General features: G+C 43.6%; 1 protein-coding gene across 2 annotated transcripts in view; it reads left to right on the top strand.

The window, feature by feature from the left end:
* The window catches only part of ARHGEF37 (Rho guanine nucleotide exchange factor 37), a 69,536-nt gene extending 50,601 nt beyond the window's left edge, over positions 1-18,935 (top strand). For both annotated transcript variants that reach the window (XM_054977742.1, XM_054977741.1), the window contains exons 9-13: positions 2,175-2,504; positions 4,021-4,149; positions 4,965-5,160; positions 12,138-12,310; positions 14,310-18,935. In XM_054977742.1, the coding sequence (XP_054833717.1) occupies positions 2,175-2,504; positions 4,021-4,149; positions 4,965-5,160; positions 12,138-12,310; positions 14,310-14,543 (1,062 nt within the window). In that variant the 3' untranslated portion in view covers positions 14,544-18,935. The remainder of the gene's footprint in view (positions 1-2,174; positions 2,505-4,020; positions 4,150-4,964; positions 5,161-12,137; positions 12,311-14,309) is intronic.
* Positions 18,936-23,681: the final 4,746 nt, after the last annotated feature.

The following is a 23,681-nucleotide window of genomic DNA, read 5'->3' as shown; positions in this document are numbered from 1 at the left end:
AGCTGGGGATCTGTTTGCCCATTCCAGCATCATATTTTAGCATCAGAGTGACCAACATTCATAAAATGTGTGCTGTATTAAAACTGAAAAAAATAATCTTAATGTAATTGTATATATGGTTGAATCAAGATTCTTTTCATATGATATTTTAATATGTACAGGCATGTAGGTGCACACTCCTACAATTCCACCCAAAAAATCTTGAATCTATCATATGCATAATTCTATCAAGGCTGCATTTTTTGCAGTACTTTATTCATACAGAAGAGAAAAAAAGATGCAACTGAAGGCTGGGGAAAACTGCACATGAATCAGTCTCCAGAATCAATATTCTCCTAGTTAAAGCAGAATCAAGTAACACAGAAAGAAATTCCAAAAACAATAACTGAAAGGAATGGGGGAATCCTCTCATCTCAAGAGAGCTTACACTTCTTTGATCTAAGAACAGTGAGATTTTGCTTTGATATGTTCACTATGCTTATTGCTGTAAAGCAAAATAGCATGACGGGGGTTCCTCCCTTGTTTTTACTGCTCCACATGCACAGAATACTCCACATGGAGCAAAAAACCCAATGGACGAACCTCCCTCCCATGCTGTTTTGACACGGTGAAATGACTTAGGGTGGAGGGAGGAGCCCCTCCTCTCCCCGTGGAGGCATTCTGAGGTGTTTGGGCTCTCCTTTATTTTTTAACTGCTATTCCCCAAAGCTGCTATGTGGCACTGGGAACTTGAGTTAGACCCAACTCTTTAAAAGCCAGCACATCTAGCTTGACCCTGAGCTGTTTAGTTGCATAAGAAAAGGATGCCTGGTAACTGATAGAGTCAAATTAAATTTCTCTTGAACTCTTCAAGGAGAAATTCCTCGTCTTCCCCTGATTGGGGAGGCATATGATGTGCAAGGTTTTAAAGAGTTGGGTCTGGGATTCCCTGCAGCCACACAGCAGCTGTGGGGAATGGGGGTTAAAAAATAAAGGAGAGTCCAGAACATTACATGAACTATTTCGATATTTGCTGACGGCGGCAAGAGTGGTAATGGCAAGCAAATGGAAAGAAGGAGAAAGTCCAACCAAGGAAATTTGGAAGGACAAAATGTCAGAATATGCGGAGATGGCAAAATTGACAAATTACATAAATAGAAGGCCAATTAAAGAATTTGAAGAGAAATGGGGAAAATATTTTGCCTGTAAGGGATAAAATTTATAAGATGCTTTAGATTTGCAGGTTTGAAAACGATTGCATTGTGATATATTTGATAACTCGATTGTAAGATAATTAGTTGTATAAAGATAATAGATTTTATAATATTGAAACATTGACAAAAAGTTAACATTGTTACGGTTATGTAAAGTGATAATGGAAATATGGAGCAGAAATGGGTTAGAATTCTTAATAGTACTTTATTTTAATGCTCTCAAAGGTTGTGATAATCAGTTATATTAAATAATAAGCAGTGTTAGTGTTAACAATTGTGTTTTTTCTCTCTTTATTATTCCTTGAATAACAAGTAGAAATAGGTTTGAACTTTGCATGTGTTGCTTACTCTGGAAAAATATTCAGTAGTTATTTTAATATCCATAAAGGTCATGACTCTAGTATTTCATATGTTAATAATCCTTGTAGCACACAGTTTCATGTCTGTTTGTCCCCTTCTCCCCTTTTTTTCTGTACCCCCTTTTTTGCTTTAATAATAATTTAAAAAGTGGGAAAAATTAAGGAGAGTCCAAATGGCTTCAGAACGCCACTACAGGAGAAGGAAGGGTTCCTTGCTCCCCCCTCAAGCCATTTCCTCAAGCCAAAATAGCATGGGGAAGATTCCCCCACCCACCCCCGTTTTTACTGCTCCGCATGCCCAGAATACTCTCCATGGAGCAGCAAAACCAGAGGCACCCCCAATCACTATTTTGGAAAATGGCTTGAGGGGGAAGGGAGGAGTCCTTCCTCCTCTCCTTCAGTTTTTAGCAGCCATTCCCCACAGCTGCTATGTGGCTGGCAGGGAACCCAACTTGGGTCTGGGGAACTCAGACCCAACTCTTTAAAAACCTGGACGTCTAGAGAGACCCTGAGCATGGAGAGAAAACACCTGTGAGTCCCCTAAACCCTTCTAGTCTCCAGTACTCCAAGCAAAACACAGAATAGCAATATTTCAGAAATGTTTGATTTTTCTTTTTTACAGAAGAAACGCCTGGAACGTCTGGTGTATCTGCCGCTGTGCAATTTGTCAGAGACTCTGAAGGGGCCTCAAAAACTGATCAGGAAGCGCTTAGACAAACTGTTAGACTATGAGGAAGTTGAGGAGAAGAGGAACGAGACAGGCAGTGTGACATATGAGGAGGAGGCCTCCATGAATACCTATCTTGCCATTAATTCCTTGCTAGTGTCTGAACTTCCTGCGTTCAACCTTGTGGCCCTGAAGTGGCTGGGGCAGATTCTGCGTAGTTTTGTGGCTCTTCAGAAGGATCTGGCCAAGCAAGTTCTTCAGGAGGCAGAAGGGGAGATGGCCCAGGTAAAAGACATATAATGCAGTTCTATGCAGAATTACTACAGTCTAAGACTATCAAAACCTAAGTTTCTGAAGTAACTTCACATAGGATCACAGTGTTAGTGGATTCAACTCTTCATGTGGGTTTATCATTGTTAATGCTTAAAGTTAAGTACATTACTATTTAGGCTTAGAACCTCACAGATATTGGAAAAGGCAAGGTGTCTTATGAGATGATTGTGTCTATTAGAGCCAATTCCTTGGTTTTGTTTCATGGTCATACTCTAGAGTGACTAAGGGCCAAGCTACAAGTGACGAATGACACTTGAACAGCAAGTGTATTTCTCCCTGTTCACTTGCCCTCCACTCAATCCACTTGCTGTTCAAGTGTCATTCGTCACTTGTAGCTTGGCCCTAAGAAATGGAACCCAGGTTGGGATTACAACACTTGTGTTGTCAATACGACTTTTTGAGGAGAAACAAAACCTGTCCCATTTCTGCCCAGGAAAGAGGTAGCAGGAAAATGATCAGATTAAATTAGATGTAAGTGATCCATGAACAACCTCACTCATCTGCTTTGAAGACCAGGGCCGATTCCAGACGACTAACCTGAAGGCGCTGCATGCCGCCATGTTCCGGATCGCGACGGGGAAAATGCAAAATATCGTGTTTTCTCGCGTGAGTTTGGCGCGACATCGTGCCAAAGTCGCGCGAGAAAATGCGATATTTCGCGTTTTCCCCGTCGCGATCCGGAACATGGCGGCATGCAGTGCCTTCAGGTTAGTCGTCTGGAATCGGCCCAGGGAAGGATTGTTGGGGGTGGGAGGGGTGTTTAATCTTTTCTTCTCATGCTTTTTTACACAATGTAAATAATTCTTCTAAAGCAGCATTTATTTCAGGGGGGGGGTGGAATTGTGGGATTTGTACTGGTCTTTTTTACTCCTGCGGAATTAATTGTGGCATTGAGGGCTGTATAAATCGTGGAAGAGGCAAGGGAGGAAAGAGTTAAACATCAGTGACCATGCCCTGATCTTCAAAGCTGCTAAGTGGGGCTGCTAATTAGCTTTAAAAAAAAAACAAAACCAAATTTCTATTTGCAGATCTCTCACATCTCAACTAGACTGGACCTTAGAAGACAATTTGTCTTCTTCCTCCTGTAATCAGCAACCTGCCTCATGGGGGAGGGTGGGGTCCAGTGCATCCCTGAGAGTACAAAGATGGATTCCTTCAGATTTGGTGTCCTTGAAATATATCGGCCCCTTCGCCTGTTTTGTAATGATGCTCATGTTGCTTGAATCACATAAAAAATGACTATTATTTTTCTACTTCTATCTGTGGAGTCATGCATCTTTTCTTTGGGCATATGATCACATCCAGCACACAGTGAGATCTAGATTATAAACCTACAGCAAACGTTGTAGCCAATAGTTTCTTTATGGCTAAAATCTGTTTGCTACATGTTTCCAGTCTCTTATTTTCCATGAGCTTTCCCCTTATTTTCCAAAATGCTTCATTTAATTCTAGGGCTCTTTTTTTACAGCTGCCCCACAGGCACCTCCCTGAAACTGATTTCTGGAAGATGGTGGAAGATACTTTAAGCCGGGCTGAAGACCAGCTTCACTCCTTCTGCAAGAAATTTGAGAGTGTTAGGCCGAGCCCGGTTGTGCAGGTAGTATGCTCTTAGGAAATGCCGAAGGCCACTTCAAATCTCCCGCTCCCCTCTACCCAGAATGATGGGTGAATGGAGAGGGAAAGATATGCCACTCGTCCCCAGTGACATTATCCAATAGATTCCCATGACACTTGCATAGCTATATGCCTCACTGCACTCAGAATATAGGCATGACTTTAGAGCAATAGTTGCATTTTTCCATTAACAGAATATTCATGTTTCAGTGTTGGAGAAGCATCCCAAAGCAGAAGGCACACATCCCCTGTCAGGAGTGTGTGCCATTTAGTTGTTAAGATTGCTTCCTAGAAAAAAGTTGTTTGTATCCCTTGCAATGTTTGTTGTTTGCTGAATGCACATTTATTGTGCTTAAAAATGATTGCTTAAAAAGGTCTTAGCACTGGGATTCAGTAGCCACCAACAGCCCAGAGGACCTTTGAAGATTTTGTCTTCAGAAGTGGCCAGAAGACGTTATAAATAATTTCTCACAAAGATACCTAATTCTTTGATACTTTTCTGTATTGTATGACTGTCATATCAAGTCTTACAAACTCAAATATAACCAATACAGAACATAACGTTCTCTGCCAGGTTAATTACACAAATTAATTATCTAATAGGTGTATTATAAATGCTCTTTTTGATTTGCAAGGATGTGTTTCCATTATTGTGGAGTAATTTAGTTGAGATCTAGCAGCATTCTGCTAATGACCCATCTTCCAGTGGTCCAAAACCACAAAGTGCATCATGATGGTGGGACCATAATTTGCAAGAGATCTTCCCATTCCGACTCACTGTTCTCTGTGCCTCTCCAGCCACTTAGCCCTGCAGAGGAGAGGAGGGTCCTCTTGCTTGTGAACAAGCATGGACCAGACAAGCTCTTCCAGGTGACAAGCAACATCAGTGGCAGCAAAGATATGGACCTGACACTGCAGAGGGGGCAGATTGTGGCTCTCCTTCATGACATGGACACCAAAGGCAACAGTAATCGATGGCTGGTGGATGCTGGAGGTACTCTGAAGAATATAACTACCAGTAACTCTTTTCCTTAATACCATGGGAGCTTAGCACAAGGCTGATGCCACTCAAAATATATTAATCCAATGGCATAACTACATGATACGCCCAACATGTGCTGGATCAGAAGTACACAACTGTACTCACAGTCAGATGTACATCAGGGGAACTCACCTTAGAAAGCGCTTGGTGCTGTGCGGGAACAGAAGGAACTTCTGGTTTCCCTCCCACCATGTTTTTGCTAATAGAAAGGGAAAGGCTTTTCATCCCTTTTCTCTCTGTGTCCTAGGAACAATACATGGAGCCACAGAAAAGAGGCAAATATCCCTCTGCTCTTTCTACTGGTGAAAATGGGGTGGGAGGGAAACCAGAATTTCCTTCTACCTCCTTGCAGCACTCCCTCGCAACATTCCCTTGCATCATTGAGAGATCAAGTGCTTTGTAAGGAGAGTTCCCTCATGAACATCTAACAGCAAGTCTGTTTGAGCACTCATGACCCAGCAGTAGAGATGGGCACAAACTGGAATACGAACCACAGTTCGTGAAAAACCGGGCTGGTTCGTGGTTCATGAACTGGTGGCTTGTCAGAGCCCATTTCTGACGAACTGCCACAAACTTTAGGCTGGTTCATTTGGTTCATCACTGCAGACAGCCTAGCGCCAATCAATCAGTTTCCTTGGCAACAGGGGATGGACTTCCTGCAGACCTTCTGCTGACCCAGAAGTGACCTTCTGCTGGCCTGGAAGTGACGATTTGCTGACCTGGATGTGATGTTTTCACGAACCAAATGAACCAGTTCATGAACCGGGGCAGGTTCGTGAAAGTTCGTGGTTCATGGTTCATGAAATGTGACAAACCATGAACCACATGGTTTGTTTTTTCCAGCAGGTGTCAGGTGTATCATGTCTCTTGGCCCTCATGTGCCCCTGAAAGGGGAACCTACAGCTTCTCTTTTTGTGTGTGTTATTTTTTTGTATATGTAGTACCTGTGGCAGAAAACTGAAGGTTCCCAGCATCTATGAGAATGCAGAGTGCTTTCAAGATTCCATATCCACTCTCCCTATGTAGTTCCCTCCTTTCCCCTCAAATCTTTAACTAAAAAAGAAGCTATCACCAGCTGATTCTTTTGAGGTGAACTGTACACCTATTCTAATCCTCCTATATAAGGAGCAAAAGAAACCTCAATATGGATAAATAATAAATTTTGATAGCAGGATTTGAGCAGCCTTCCTGTAGGTAGGTATAGCGGTAAGTAGAGAGAGATTTATTTTAGAAGGAAAATTGGAAATGTGCGTGGCATTTTAAAAAGTTAAAACCAGAAAACTCATAGAGGAGACCCATATGATACCGTTTCTTTGGTCACTGATGTGAATGCAAGGGCATTTGCAGTGGCAGTGGATCATCCACATGCAGGGCTTTACTAAAGACCTTCCTTGGTGGGGGGGGGGTTTGGGGGGGGAGGGGGCCTTTCCCTTCCTCATGGGCTCCATAGCAATTTTGCATTGGCTTTGGGGGGGAATGCTTGTCTGATGTAGCATGCCCCTTTCCCACTCTTAATTTAGGGGGGGCATGTGCACATTCATGTACAGCACAACAACACGTTCTGCCTCATGCACTCTGCCTTCCACATGCTTCCTCTGACTCTCCAGAGAGACAATGTAAGAATTCAAGTGAATTAAAGTCCTACATCTTGGAACAGCTGGTAAACATGTTCTTCTAAGCAATTAGAGGAAGAGTTAATGTAGCCAATCATGACAAGTAATGTTTAGGAAGGTAATTCTTCTAAGACAAACACCTGTGAATGTCTGGGCCATCCATTTAATGGAAGCAGTTGTTTTCAGCCACGCAGGTCCATATGATGGGCCTAGGTTATGGGCCATTCATCCTGATCAAGGGCAGAAAGGAGGAATACTTGAACAGTTAGCAGAATACTTAAATTGCTGAGGGAATTCTAGGTTGCAGCAGGGAGTATCAGACCCAGGAAATTATACATTTCAGTATCAGATTTTGTAATGTTTCTGGGCCCACAGATAAAGACTAACACAATGAAGCTGATGGCAGGGGGTTGAAAAGACTTTTGGTCTTCAGACAAAATGGATTTGGATCAGCTTGACCAGCTTAGGAAAGAAAGTAATGGTTCCTTCTGTTAAAATGCCAGTGCTGCACATATTTTAAAAAATATCTTCCTTAAGTAATAGAACTGACATGTGAGCACAATGGGAAAATTGATGCATAATTTCTAGTAATTCATATCTTATAGAGGAGATTAACTTCTTCCTACTGTCTGCTCCGAATCCTCTGACTGGGCTCTGCTTTTTAATTCTAGAGTTTTTTATAGCCTGATGTTAGAAACAGGCCATTTTGTCATGCCTTCCTAATAGTAACCATGTGGTTATGTACCGCTCTTCTAGACAGATTAGTGCCCACTTACTCATGGGTGTAGAGGGATTCAAACCAGCAGGGTGCTGATTCACAAGTCCAACCACTTAACCACTATGCTACGGTAGCTCTCCTATATGTTTTCAGCTTTCAGTACTGAACTCCAAGGGAACTGAATGAAATGGGGACTTGTCTAAATTTTTCACTGCTGGTCACAGGCAGCACCAATGGCTGGGTTTCCCAAGCACATTGATAGTGCCCGCATAAGAGTAAGGGTCAATGTAGGCATGATGTGTTTAGGGGATGCCTATGCATTTATACATCATGTCTAAGGCAGGAGATGAGGGAAGATCTAATTTTTAAAAACAAAACTCTATGTTAGTGAGGTCCTTCCTGTGCCCTACCTCACTGCACCCTGTTGTTTTCAGCAATTTTCCCCCCAGGCTGGCTCTGATAAGGAACATGAGCAGGACCGAACAAAAAGAGCTGAATGCAACAGGGTTCAGTGGGTAAGGTGGGTGGTAGGCAAGACTTAGCATCCCTCACCCACGAGCTCCATCTTTTGTTTTGCTTTTTAAATTAGACCCCCACCCCAGGTTTAGAATTAAATTGGTAAATACGCACATAAATACAAATGGATCCCCCCATTGGTCATAGTTGTTCATTTTCAGTCTTCTGTGCAGTCCCACATGGAACTACACATGCGCAGGCCTGCCAATCGATAGGTTCTCCAGCATTCCTCTAGGGGGCGTCTGCTTCTTCCCAGAGCGTATGCACAGCTTGTTTCCTGCTAAAACAGCCCACTCTCTGGGACAAGTGATACTCCCAACCCTCAGTTCCTCTTTTGCCACTGATTGGAGAGGTTCTGCTCAGACAATCTTCTGTCGACTTCATTCTTCATTTAGATTAACGGAGAAAAACGGTCAGCATGGCTGAAAAAGCCTTATTCAAAAAATGCTCTGAGTGCAGTACAAAAATGACTAAGATTGATGGGCACATTCTTTAGCTCATCTGTTTGGGAGAGGGGCATAATATGAGTTTGTGAAAACATTGCCAGAGCTTCAGCTCTAAGGCCAGAGCAGAAAGAGCTACCAGGCTCAAGGCCACCTTGGGGGAATGGGCATTGTCTGCTGTGGCCAGCCCATCCAATAAACAGGCTAAATCCTCTGCCTTGACAGAGCTCATTGACTAACCGGATCCAACAGCAGCTGTCGCACACTTGGAGGCTACAAACCACTTGGATCCAATCACAGCTTCTCAGATTCGGACACATCGCTTGACCTCAAGCGCACCAAGCTCTTCAGACCTGTCTCCATCTCAGATCCGCCTATCAGCTTTGGGCACCCTGAGCCCTTTGGACTCGGCTACGTCATGGATCTGACAACCCCAGTGAGTTGAGCTCTCCAAGCCCATCGGCTTCTACAGCCAACACTGCTCTGAACCTAGAGAGCTTTCGGATTGGACAGTACCAACCCCATCCATAACACCCGCCTTTACAGACCTGCTCTTGGCTCTGAGCCCTATAGGGGATAGGTCTGAGACAACTGAAGGGCCAGCTCCAGAATCCCTGGAGCCACACAAAAAGAAAACTAAATCTAAATAAAAACACTCCAAGCATAAGAGGATGCGGGTCATAGACAGGTCACAGGATGCGGGTCATAGACCTGGACAGCAGGGATTTGGATGTAATGGAGACCCCACACACCTCTTCTCCTCACGCAGGCTCCCGCTTAACTTACTCCTCAGAAGAGGAAGGGGAATTGCCCTGAGAACCTTTTACACAGCCCTCAGAGAGTGCAAACAAATCTCACACCAAAGCTGCTGTGCGCATGAATGCCCAGCATGGTATCAGGAGGCACCTCCACCTTTGGGAGTCAACTGGGATGAGCCCTACAAAACAGAATCGGTAGGATCCTGATCCTATTTTACATAGCCTAGAGTGCACCATCAACAGTACTCCATTCTGATGTTGTCCATGGTGTTTCATCTGCCTGATTCAGATCTGGAGCCCATCTTAAGAGGGCAGAGCTCAAATTTACCACTGGAACCATCAGCAGATGAGACTGTGGGAGATGAGGAACATGTTTCTCCCATGGACTACTTATGCCTCTATGTCAAGCAAATGCTCCAAATGGCCAAATCCCTAGACATAGATGTGGCTTCTTCTGAGCCAAGACCCAAGGACAAAATACTGCAACATCTTTATTTTGGGAACCCAGCTAATATCACGTTCCCAAAGATTGAGGGGTTTCTGGATTTGATGTCTACACTATGTCAGAAACCAGCCTCTGTTTCCCCTACATCTGCTGAAGGGCTTTATAAGACCAAAGAGGACAAATGTCCTTTTCTGTTCACCCATCCTCCTCCATCAGAACTAGTCACAGAGGAGATGCAATCAAGACACAGTCAAGGTCACCATTCTACGCTTGCAGACAGAGAGGGTAAAAAGCTAGATAGCCTGGGACAGAAGGTTTATACATCTGCAGCCCTCAACTAATTATGCATAATAGCAGCTAATTATGCTGCTATTATGGGGTTTATGAGATCTTTCTCTGGAATAAGATGGCTGTGTACAGCAAGCATCTGCCAGAAGACCGGAAGGTCCTAGTCAGAGTGATTCAAGAAGAGGCAATCAGGTTTTCCAAGCAACAGATAAATGCCTAGCAGCACATAGCCATTTCCTCCATCAAGGCCCTAGCTTCGGCAGTAGTCCTTCAGAGGCATGCTTGACTCCAATCCACAGCTCTACCTATTGAGACGAGAGGCAGAGTGGAAGATCTGCCATTCAAAGGGGAGACATTATTCTCTTCAAAAACTGATGGGTATTCATCCTCAAAGTAAAATGATTGGCAAACCGTGAGATCTTATGGAGTGTTACCACCTTCTGAACAAACGAGTTCTCAGCTTTTCTGCAAGCAGCAGCAACAGCAGTAGTACAGGGGTCAATATCCCAGATATCATCTCTATCAGCATCAGTATCCTCACAGTCACCCAACATCTTACAGTCAAGGGCAATGTCAGAGGTGAAAGCCCGCTCACAAATCGAGACAAGGTGTTTCATTAATGGGGAGCAAAGATTCGAGCCTAAGCCAGTGCGAAAAAACCTGTTGTTTTCGGTGATAGACGAACCCATTTTTATGCACAGATGTTTGGGTATTAGAAGTTATCAAGAGTAGTTATAAAATTGAGTTTAACAGTTCCCCCCGTCAGAATCTTCCTCATAAACCTACTCAAGACATGCTACCTTGGCTAACAAAAGAATTGTCAATGTTGCTAGAGAAAGGGGCAGTACAACGAGTTTAGCCCTCCTCACATCCAGAGTGTGGAGTGTCCTCTCTGCTTCAGACATTAAAGAAGGGGAAAATACAGGTAGTATTAACTCTTTTACTTAAACTGTATGGCATCGTTTAGATCCAGTCTCCAACCTTTTGTTTGTCATACAGGCCCAAATAAGGGTAAAAAGGCCATTTCTCAAACCATTGCAAGAAGGGTAGTTCAGGCTATTAGGATGAGTTATGAACAAACTGATTTACTTTGTTCACTGCAAGTGCATGCCCATTCCACCAGGTCACCAGTCTCTTCAGCAGCACTGCTCAAATGTGTCCCTCTACAAGACATCTATATAGCCTCAACATGGACTTCAGCTGATACCTTCAGCAGGTACTATGCCCTTGATGTGCATAACAGGAGGGAAGTAGCCATGGGTCAAGCGGTCCTGCAGTGTTGTTCTTATGAAGAGCACACTCCTCCTCCACAGGTAAGTGGCTTGTTAATCTCCCATGTGGCTCTGCACTGAAGACCAAAAATGAAAACAGGGTTGCACTTATAACTGTTGTTCATTGAGGTCTTCTGGGCAGGCACACATACCCTCCCTCCTTTCCCCGCTGTGTGCTCTTTACTACTTACCCGGAGAGTCCAGCGGCTAAGGAGGAACTGAGGGTTAGGGGTGTTCTCCTCCTAGAGAGGGTTGTTTCTGCAGGAAACAAGTTGTGCATGCCCTCTGGCAGGAGGCAGACACCCCCTAGAAGAATTTTAGCTGTAGAACCCACTGATCGACAGGCCTGCGCACATGCAGTCCCATGTGTGCCTGCACAGAAGACCTCAATGAACAACTGGGAGAGAGCCTACTGGGAAGAACCATTGTGCACTCTGTTAAAGCCTGGGGAAAGAGGCCTTTAGGCAAGTGTCAGGTGGCATTCCTGCTGCTGTCCACAGATGTGCTCTGCAGGCTCTGTGCACATTGTAGACTAAGCTAGCAGGAGGCAGTGCAGTTTCTGCTCAAATTGTTGATAAAGACAAGCAGAAGGAAAAAAGCACAGAGCTGCCCTGTGCTTGATTTTCCATACTTCTGCCACTTTGTTCTTTCCTTCCACCAGAACAACCTGCTTTCCTTTCTCTGTCCTCTGCTTTTCCTCTTCTCCTTCCTTTTTTTACTACAACCTTTTCAGAGAGTGCCAAATGCCTTCATTCCCTGTACTGTCACTGTATTGTAACCAGAGTGGCAGCCCATTCATCCACACAAGTTAATGAACAAAAAGGATAAGGCTGTACATGGTGTTCAGTATGACCATGACTGTCTCTGTGCCATGCAGGGCCAAGGGGATACATCCCATCTGGGAAAGTCCAGCCATATCATCTAGTCCAAAACCAAAAGTCCAAAACGGAGATGCTGATCCCAAATGATGGAGCTGAGAGGAGACGTCATTCTTATAACTTGCCCGAAACCGCCAGCCCACCCGTCAGTTTCATTACACCGGCTTTCCAGGTGGGTAGAGGAAAAAACTGTCAGGAACGAATGGTGCAATCCTATGCAGAGGTTCTCCAGTCTAAGCCCACTGATTCCCATGGGTGTAGATTGGAGTAACTCTGCATAGGACTGCATGATAATTTTCTTGTCTTTTTTCCCCTAGGAACAGTATGGAATATGTGTGCATAGAGAGTAATGATGACATTTCCTGTGCTGTTGTGCAAATTTGGAGCATGAACTTTACTTCAATCATGCCTTTCCCACATGCAAACTTGTCTATTTCTCCCAAATGGCATTTTTTTAAAGGATATTCTTGGCAAGTGAGATGTCAACTCTGCCAGCATAATCTTGGAACAGCCCATTTAGACTGGCAAATCCTGAGGCCTCAGGGAGTGTGAAGCAAGAAACTGAAGGTGGGAGTGGGTGGGATTTGGGAGCAGGCTTTTAAAAGATGACCAAAAGGCAATGTGCCATGAGGAATGAGAGGCAGCATAGAAACCATGAGGTAACCAGCATTGTAGTAATGCCCTTAGCCGTGCAAAGTCCATGTGACTAAAGCCCCTGTGTCATGCACTCCCACATACTATCACCACAAACATACAGCATGATTCTATATGAAATGATATTATTATTTATTAAATTTATAGCCCTCCATCCCCGCACCCAGGCTCAGGGCGGATTACAACATACAGATAAAAACACATTAATAAAACAGTACATCAAATAATAATAAAAGCCAGATTTAGCAGCATAAAAACAAACTCTGCACCATGTTCCTAATATCCCAGGACGGGATTCACTCCACCCTTCCCTGCCAACCATAAGGGGAAGAGAGGGGTGAAGATGTGAGTTGGGGCAGATAATTCATATAGCCCCCCACTAATAGGAGACAGGCAGGGAGGCCAATTGGTGGATCTGAATACTGGCGTCAACCAAATGCCTAGTGGAACACCTCTGTCTTAGAGGCCCACCGGAAGGACACAAGGTCCTGGCAGGCCCAAGTATCCTCCAACAGAGAGTTCCCCCAGGTTGGGGCCAGGACTGAAAACGCACTGGTCCTGGTTGAGGCCAGTCGAGCCTCCCTAGGGCCAGGGACCACCAGTAGATGTTTTCCTGCTGATCTAAGCACTCTCCAGGGTACATATGGGGAGAGGCGGTCCCTCAGGTATGCTGGTCCCAGTCCATTTGGGGCCTTATAGGTTAAGACCAAGACCTTGAACCTGATCCGGAACTCCACGGAGAGCCAGTGCAGCTGCTGCAAGGTTGGAGTCACATGTGCCCCATACTGTGAACCCACCAGGACACATGCAGCAGCATTCTGGACCCGCTACAACTTCTGGGTCCAACCCAAGGGAAGCCCTGCATAGAGCGAGTTACAGTAGTCTAATCTGGAGGTGACCGTTACATGGATCACCGTAGTTAGGTCTTGGGTTGAAAGATAGGGGGCAAGTTGCCTGGCCTGCTGAAGGTGAAAAAAGGCAGACTAGGCAACTGCTGTGACCTGGGCCTCAATTGATAAGGAGGAGTCCAGTGTCATACCAAGACTCCTAACTGCCGGTACAGGCACAAGTGGCGCCCCATTGAACGCTGGGAGCTGGATCCCCCTTTCCATTGCACCATGGCCCAAGTACAGGACTTCTGTCTTTGTAGGGTTTAACTTCAGTCTGCTCTGCCGCACCTACCCAGACACAGCCTCCAGGGCTCTATTTAGGACACTAGGGGCGGAGCCAGGGTTATATTTGCTGTATGCTTAAAAGAAAAATGAAAATGCCTTGCCAAGAAAAGTAGGATTTTGCAAATTTGCATATAGTCACATATTTTGAATATATTATTCTGCTTCTGCCAATCTACCCCTGTACTGAAGCCTCACTATACACGCACAAAATCTTGCTTACCTCTCTGGTATATTTAATGCCTCTAACTCTGGAATTTTGACACCCTCCATTTCTACAATGGGTCTGAGTTGCTTATTCTTTGATGTTGCATCTTTATAATTGCATCTCCTTGCTTTCCTTAGGTGGTGGCTGGCTATGCATTCACAGCTAGGAGCAGCCATGAAGTCAGCTTGAGAGCAGGCCAGCCAGTGACTGTCCTGGAGCCCCATGATAAGAAGGGGAGCAAAGAGTGGAGTCTGGTAGAGGTGAATGGACAGAGGGGCTACGTCCCTTCCAGCTACCTGGTGATGGCGCCCACTCCAGAACCACCTGGATGGAGCTCACCTGTTTGGCCACTTCCAAATCAGCAAACATAACAGCAAGAAAAGTTTGATGTCAGAAAGTCAATTGTGTTCCCCCTTACCTGTCCTCCCCATTTCCCCCCAAGGGGCTGGTCATGCAGTGAGGGAAGAAGCAGATGGTGGGGCCAGGAAATCAGTAGATTGGTACAAGTCTGTACTTTATGAAAAAGTGTGAAGGGATTTTGATGTGAGGCTGCTTGCAGTGGCCTGATCTTCCATTGTTTTTGGATGGCCTAACATCACTAATATGATTCTTCCACAAATTCTCAGGGGGGAGGATCTACTAAAAATCTAGGGCCATTCTCAACATCTCAGCACCATCAGTTATATTTGATAAATGGATGTCCATTTATGGGCAGTTCCCATAGACTGTGAAAGATGTATTCAAGGATTAACAATGTCTTCATTCTGGCATAATGAAAGCAAAAAAAAAATCCTTATTTTTGATAGCTTTATCTTTGGGTAAAAATAATTGCCTTCCTTTGGAATGATATTCAAATCTCCAAAATATTACTGGGGTTAGGCTGGAAGTGAAATGCCAGATCTCTGGTTCACTCAAGATTTTAGATCATGAATACAAGATATAAAATCTTTACAAAGTAGGCAGCTGTGTTGGGCCATAGAAAAATTTCAAAAATACTAGTTTTGTAACGTATTTCTTTATTAGAACTAACCAAAATATCACAAAACAGTGAGTAAGATTTCACGTTCCCCAGAAGTCTTCATCAGGTTGGATGTTCTGGATGAAAAGATGCGGCCAGGAGAGAAAGTGATATTTCAGGGTATGATGGATGAACCTCTAGTCTGCAGCTGGAGTGTAGAGTTTAAAAATGGAGTGCAGGATCCGTCCATTTGCACAGGGAAGGAGCCCTCCAAGCACTGCTTGTTACGGCTTGTGAACATGACTCCAGGAAGAATAAAGCCACAGTCAGTGCTCTGCTGCACTGTTTGTACCACTAACAAGGAAAAGAGCACTGCTAAAGATATTGATAATAGCCAGATCTGTGCCTTTCTGCCCACACAAACCTATCTCCAGAGGTATACCTAAATCTAGAGGTATGCTCTGCTGTCGGTCAAGAGAATATGCTTATCTAGCCCACATCCACATACCCATGATAATCTCAGCAGGTTGTGGCACCAGCATAGAAAACCATTGCCTCTGTTTTCTTGAAGGCCAAGAGCGTTTGGATGTGCTCTTGTGTGGAGTTGACCCTGAGGTTTATCTTGAATAAACTTTTGGCAGGGGGCCCTGCAGATGTAGCTCTTTGAAAAAAATACATGGGTTTATTCTTTGATGCATAAAATTGTATTGTGAGCTGAAGGACAAAATGAAAAACATTATATTGGAACAGATCTGTAATACAAAGGCTTCTCTCGATCGCCATATCGACAGCATCTCTTCACTTTGTTGGAGATTGGCAGAAGGGGGGCAAAAAACAATTGTGTTCCCATCAAGATGTTATTGTGAGAGTATGACTGTAGAGTTTTCACTCTGCAATCTCTGTGTTTCTGTGAATTTTACCAGGAGGGGTAGCTGTAACAGTCACAACTCTAAAATCTCAGAGTATCCTGTTTTCATGAATGGAGAATGCCATGTGTGAACCTTACATGTGTCTGAGATAGGAAATTGCAAACATTCTATAGGTTTGTAAAATTGATCTGATATTAGAAGCTACTGACCACTCAAATGAGATTCCTTCTTGACCATTCTAGGATATTCCCTCCTGCAATGTTGTTTCACGCTCTTCATAGTTATCGTTTGCAGTGTTGTAGTGGTGTGAAGTAAGCAGTATTGCTCCTTTGTTTAAAAATATCAGTTTGAAATTGAATCTGTTCAAGAGAATCCATGAGTTTTGCAAACATACCTACAATGACATTTCTAGTTGCATCCTCTCTGTCTTTAAGTCTTTTATCAACATAATCATGGTTTTGCCACTAGATGGCTCAGCTGCTACATTTGACTAGTGAATCCCAAAGACTATTACGATTAGCACAAACCTTACACTTTGAGAGCAGCTTTATAGTCAAGGTGGGGGGCAGACTTTGCTTCTTGCTCTAATATTCCCCAAGGGTGGTCTTCTGGAAGATTTCTTGCTTCTCGTTTCCAATGAATCAGCTCTCACACAGTAAGAGGTATCTTGGCAGCTACACGGCACTAAAATGGGAGCAGAATCTTGTGACATTGTTTCTGCTGTAGGTAACAAGAGGACCTATTAAGAGAAGGTCTCCTGTTTAATGTGCCACCTGAATTTACCTTGCAGGAAACCATAAAAGAGAAGAGAGGTAGGGATATACGAGAAGGGAGACGAAGTGGCTACCTATGCCGTGTGTGTATATGTATATTTGTAAGCAGAACACCGCATAATGTGCAGCAAAAGAATAGTGTGTGTCCTATTAGAAACATGGCATGAACATAGGCTCTTTACTGTACTATTTTCTTCTTCCACATATCCCTGCAACAGGCTGAGCATACCAGAAAAAAGTGCCATACAGAGGAGTCTCTGGAGCAGGAAAGAGAATCTGATGTTCATGGTGCACGAAAAAAGCAAGGATCATTGTACGAAAAAGGAATATTCCCGCCTTCCATTTTTGAGATCCAGGATGTCAGGTTGGGATGCTTATGCTGCTGTAAGAAGCAGAACAAGAATTGGTTGCTAGTGCAAGTGGTCACCTAATGTGCTTTTGGGGGCAGGCTAGTATGTCAGATATTATGTGCCAGTTTCCAGAATGAATTTACAGCCCCCACAGTCAAACAGATCCCTGGACTCTAACACAGGCAGGCACAGCTCACAGGCCCACAATAAGAAAGACAAGGGCTGCCAAATATAACTGACACCCAAATCTCATATGTTTGACCCAAGCAGATCCATATGCCAAGTGTCTTGCAAGAAGGGAGTTGCCTAGCAAGTGAAGATTTTGTCATTGTGTTGACTTATCATTGTGGGCGCTTGTTATCAAGTCACATAGACATATAAGCCCACAGCTGTCTCTTCCATTTTGTCCCTTTCATACATATATATATATATCATAATCGGAGAGTTCCAGGTAGAGTAGGCTCGCCATTACCTTATGTTAAATGCTATGTTGCCTACTTGATAAAGATTTCAGAGGACATAAGAATCAAAGGGTACAATGCTATTGAAAACAACAGCAAGTCATCTAGGGGTTTTCAAAGTGCAGCATTATAGCCAAAGATTGTGGAGATCAGCTGTATTATCGAGAGGACTGACATTTTTATAGTAGGTGCATATTTACTTTCAGACACAAAGTTGGTAAGCCAATACCTTTTACTGCATTGACTTCTGGTAGTCAAATACAACAGCTTTTAGTCTTCCCACCAACCTCTTCTTCAAGCGTGAAAGAAGAAATGTAATGAAGTTAATGAAATTATGATACCTATCCATGGGTTGCCTCATTCCCCTCCCATTCGCTACCCACTGCAATACCAAAAGGTTTCCAAAATGTTCAACACAAAGGAGCCACCCACCCCTGTGTTGTTCATCCATGACAACAGTGGAGCCTGAATGATGTTTTAGGCCTACAGCAAGCTGTGTTGGGCTAGGCAGCTAGATTCTACCTTCATAGCCTGACCTAATCAGTTTGTCTTTGGCTTCAGAGATACCTCCTGCCATCTTCCAACAGGGGTCTCAAAACCATCAAAGAAAAGCTCTTAAATAGTTATGGGAAACCCCAGAACTGCTTACCTGGAATTCTGGTTCCAGGGTCCTTCAGGGAACAGATTTAGGATGGCTGGGAGAACCTGTGAAGCTTGCTGGATGAGCTTGGGTTAGTCATTTTCTTTCTCAGCCTAACATTCCTCACAGGATTATTGTGAAGAGAAAATGGAGGATGGGGCAACAATGTATGTTGGCCTGAGCTCCTTGGAGAAAGAATGGGATAAAAGTATACAAAGTAAGTTTTAATTGTGAGGCTGTTGGCATATCTTTAATGGTGGTGCTATGAGTCACTTCCATAAGTGCTCCAGGTATATGATCAAAAGTAATTTTCGGTTTTCCCTCTTTAAACACGGCCTCTGATCCATCTTCTTACTTGCCAGAGCTGGTGTCCTCAGTGAAAAACTGTTTCCAGGTTGTAATCTGGATGACCATTCCTATCTGCGTTACTGAAGGAGCAGGATTTGAAGCAGTTTCACATTTGTTCCCCTTCTTTCTCAATCCTTTCCCAATTCACCCCTCCCCTGCCTGCTATGGACCTCAAGTCCTGCTTACTACAGCAAACATAGGATGGGGAAATGATAGTGGTGAACAGTTGTCAGTAATCCAAGTGCAAACTATACACAGATTTATGCCAGGGCTCCAAAACTATCATGCAGGGTGCACTTGTGTTTATTTATTACTTATTGTGAGACCTCATTTGTGTCACTTCCCAATAAAGGATTTGAAACAACGAAGGTTCCAGCTGTGAAAAGTTCATGGATTATTAATAAGCATGTCAGTTATCAATAATGTCCAGTTGTATAGTTTCAGTTACACAGATAGGCTTTCTTATACAAGCTGTTCATTGATTTCTTGCTCTGATTTTTGATGTAGATTCCCTCTTTAATTCTAAAATATTGAAAACTTGTGCTCTAAAAAGTCATGGCAGTATTCTGCTTTATAGACCACAATTTGAGAAACCATCAGTGAGCTACAGAGCATTGCTGGGATATTAATATTATGAGGTGTACAACAAAGTTGTGTGTCACTGTGTGGTGTATGCATACAGTCATGAAAGGCAATGTCACGAGTAGTTCTCTTTAGTTAGGTGTGAGATGATCAACCAGAGTTTATATTTCTCTGTAGTTCCCTTAGTAGTGAGATAGTACTATTGTGCTGACAGAGTGATGAAAAGCAACAGGACAAGGCTGGAACGAGCCTTTTAGTGTCCCTCTTTTTCTCCTGCCTTCTTTGAGCTGCCTCTGATCTCTTCCAGCCAAAACATGTGGAAGAAGAAAGGGCAGCATGCATGCCTTTAAATAGCCCAGCAAGGACGTACCCTTCAATCAGGAATGCTCTGGCAGGTTACTGGAATGTGTTGTATTTTGAAGGGCAGTGGATGTAGCAAGTGGCACAGGAAGGCTGGGACAGGGTCTGACCCACCTGGTTAGTTCAACTATGGCGATTAGAATGGCGTAAGAACCTCTTGTAGTTTTCCTTAGTGGTGGACTGGTTCACGGAACTGTCAGGCGCAAGGTCGACACAAGGCTGAAGAAACACTTTTGCCTCATTTCAAGTTCTGAAACTCCCCAGATGCTGCTAACTCACTACAAGCTCTCTTGTCTGTTCTCCATCTTGTGTTCTCCACCTTTCAGGACAACGAGGACGTTCAGACTAGTTCCATGACTGTCAGGCAAAGGTACAAAGGGCTGCACAAACTTGGGAGCTGTTTATGGATAAAAGGATGCAGTTCCTAGTGTCCTGTTACAAAGAAGACAGCACAAGTGAGGAGAGCGTGGCATATGACTGTGTAGCTGGCACTTGGCCAGGGAAATAGAATAGTATGGCTGGAGTGTCACAGCTAAATCAGGAAGGAGGGTATAGGGCTCATCCATTTTGCCACAGTCCAAAAGGTTGCATTTATTTTCCCAGTCATGTGAATTCAACATGTAGATGGCCCAGAGGAAGATCATTTTCATGGGGCATGATTGCTTTGGCCAGCTTTGCTCACACATTTTGAGCCAGAGTATGACATTATGAGGCATTTCTTAATGGGTGGCCCCAGATGGGTGCATTCAGGGCTGGTGGCAGCAGGAACATTGCTAGACACCTTGGCAGGGAGAAAAGTCTCCTTGTTGCTATTTTGTGAGCAAGCAGGAGACAAGGGAGTAGGCATTGCAGCCATTGTCTGCTCAGTCAACTGACCTCTCCCTCCAAGTTTTGCAATCCTGAAGATAGTGCATGGCTAAAATGGAGTTCAGACTCTTTTTTTATTATTATTATTATAATACAGGAAAGTCCTGTTAGGTTTTCCCCCCTGTATTAAATTTATTTATTTACTTTATTTATAGTCTGCTTTTCTAACTGAGACTAAAGGCGGACCATGGAAGTTGATGCAATCAGCGGGATAAGACATCTAATAAGCAACATAATAGGAGTAGGGTTACAGAAATCTGAAACAAAGCATTGAATATTAGTCATAATATGTTAAATAATGTAAAAATGGTAAAAAACAATGCAGTGGGAGCAGGATAATACACACAACAATCAGATAATACATACTATACACAGTGGTATAGTCCACAGTCCTGTTCCCTTTATAAAAGCACCTTTTTATAATATAGCCCTATTACCTTTATCAAAAGACCCTCTGGAACAATTCTGTTTTATAGAGTTGGTGGAACGACAGAAACCTGGGAGCCTTCCTGACCTCTTTAGGCAGGCCATTGCACAAGGCAGGGGCCCCAACAGAGTGCAGAAGTGTGAACAGTTGTTGATCTTGCCCGTTTGCAGAGTATCGTTCTTGTTCTCCCCTCTCCCATAGAGTCTCCTCATTTCTGAATAATTTTATTTGACTTCTATAACCTTATTTGACCTCATTTGATTTTAGAGTCAGACTTCTCCAAATAAGCAATAAAGGCAACCGATCATTATGTCACAACCAAGAACAAGACCCCCTCTGCCTTTCCTTTCAGTTCAGAAGTGTTACTAACGCCTTGATGCTGAAGTCCCTTGGAATGCAGTTACGGACAACAGGTTTCTGTCCAGCTCATAGTACACAGATATCGATTAAATATCATGACTTGTTCCTTTGCATTTCTAGACTGCTGTAGTTCACTCAACAGGCACAAGAGGGAGTGAAGCCAAGCAGTTAGCTGAAAAAGAAATATTGTTAGCCTGTAGCAAATAAGAGGACTCAAAGTACTTTGGCACCTTAGAGACTAATTCGTTTACTGTAGCAATGAACTCTGGCTGATAGCTTGCACATTCCAGGATTAAAATAACACTATATTCTATGAAGTCTTACAGTTTGTGAGTATATTGCAGTCCTTGAATCTAATTCTTGCATTTCCACTTGTATGCTACCTGCCCATTTTATTTTTCATAATACTTCAGAGTATTTATGGTATCAGCAGAGACTACTGTTCTTTTTCCCTTTAAGTCCTTGATATATAATTTATTCCAAGCCTCCTCTCTTAAAATCAAATTACAGCTGCATGCAGTTCCAATTTGAATTGGGGCCAAGCAGGAAGGAAAGAAAGGGTTTAACCCTTTCACCTTCCTCCATGCAGTTGAGCTTTCAAAGATCTTACTTCTCCAGCATCTCATTATGAACCTCAATGTCAGCCATGGGCTCCTGCAGGCAGAGCAAGGAAAACATGAAGGAGTACCCAAGTGTGTGGAATTAGCTAGGCAAGGCTGACGGACACCCAGAAGCTTCCCTAGGAGATCTGTTCTCTAGGTGGGATGTGCACTACAGATCCTGGATTTTATATGCAAGGAAGCAGAAAACGGTTGATTTTTCACCATCACTTTGTACCACAGCTAGAAGATTTCCACCCTGAGATTACTGCCTGTGCAGCCTTCTTGGACCTCAGTTGGGCAATGGTCCTACTGATGCTATGTCTAAGCTCATGGTGGGGTGAGAACAGCCAGACTCACATTTGGGTCAGGAGAAGATGTTCTCTGGCTCACATAAGGTTACTGGGGCTGGAGGCCTCAGCTGGCAGAGAGAGCTTGATATCCAGCAAAAGGAAGGAGTTGTTCTGTTGAGAAGGCAGCAGAAAGCTGAGCTCAGCTGAAATGGAAAATATTTTCCAGGAATGCCTTTGTCCCTAGAAAAATCACCACACTGCGTCCAATGGGGGGGGGGGGAGAGACCAAGGGTGCACACATTTGCTAGAAATTTGTACAGTTCTTCATTTTTCTTCTTTTAAAAAAATCTTGATTCAGTTTCATTATAATACCATTCATTGGACTTCATTTTTACTTCTCATGGTTTCAATGAGAAATACATTTCAGGCTATAATTCACTCCCCCCCCCTCCACACACACACGGTAATTGGGATGAATATTGCAGGGATTGTATCCCCCACCCAAAAGATCCTTTCAGATGGATAGAAGAGGCTCAGAAGTGCTGCAGGGAACAGATTGGGATCAGGATCATGGTATGGGGGAGGAGGAATTCCTCCCCCCACTGTAACCCCAACCCAGAATGGTTCCTGCCCAAAGTAATTTCAGGGCGGAGAAACCATGAAGTTGTGGGAGGGAAACAGGAGCCTCTCCTCTGCCTATTCCACTGTCCTTATCTGAATCAGGCCCCTGCAGCTCTTACAAATTGAGTTCCCAGAGGGAACTTGCAGCCGGCATTCTGCTGCAAGTCCTCAGCAATCACATGAAAGATGTAATATGTAGTCTGGCACATCATGAACACTTTCAAGTGAAATGGTGCAATCTAGAATACCAGAGGGACAAGCCATACAGTTTCCTCCCTCCTGCCCCCTATGCACCCTAGCATGATCAAGACAACCTTTTCAACAAATTAAATTTTTTTCTTTTGGTACAGTTGGGAAGATTGGGGACAAAAACAGCTTTGGGATAACAGGGTAAGAATACACATGTACAAAAACATTTGCAATGCAACTTAGAACAAGTTCAAGCGCTTGATGAAAAGCCAACCTTTTTTAAGTGTTCAAGGTTGCTGCTTGCAATTTGCAATCAAACTACAATTTGAAGGGAGTCATGATTGCACATTAATAGTGTTGAGTGTGATCCCCTCAATTTTTTTTCCTGCCTGTAGTTGGGCAGCCATCAGAATTTTCAACAGACTCAGCTGAGCAGTTTTCACACAGTGAGGATCAAGTGTACTCTGGTTCTTGCCGTCTACTGTCTTAAAGAATTTTTAAGTGGTTAGAATGTTGGATAGTGTTTAGAAGGCCGGATAAGGATATGAGACCACCCTGGTTCAAATCCTCTTTCTGCCATGAAGGCTGCTGAGAGTCCATGGGCCGGTCACCCCCTTTTAGCTTAATCTACCTCAAAGAGTTGTTGTGAGGAGCACAGAACAAAGTAAATTTTCCTGTAATGGAATAAAAATTTACTTGGTATCTATCTATCTATCTATCTATCTATCTATCTATCTATCTATCTATCTATCTATCTATCTATCTATCTATCTATCTATCTATCTATCTATCTATCTATCTATCTATCTATC

The sequence above is a fragment of the Eublepharis macularius genome, chromosome 4 (assembly GCF_028583425.1).
Source record: "Eublepharis macularius isolate TG4126 chromosome 4, MPM_Emac_v1.0, whole genome shotgun sequence".
Taxonomy (NCBI): Eukaryota; Metazoa; Chordata; class Lepidosauria; order Squamata; family Eublepharidae; genus Eublepharis; species Eublepharis macularius.
Note: the sequence above shows the minus strand (reverse complement) of the source record. Positions and strands in the feature narration are given on the sequence as shown.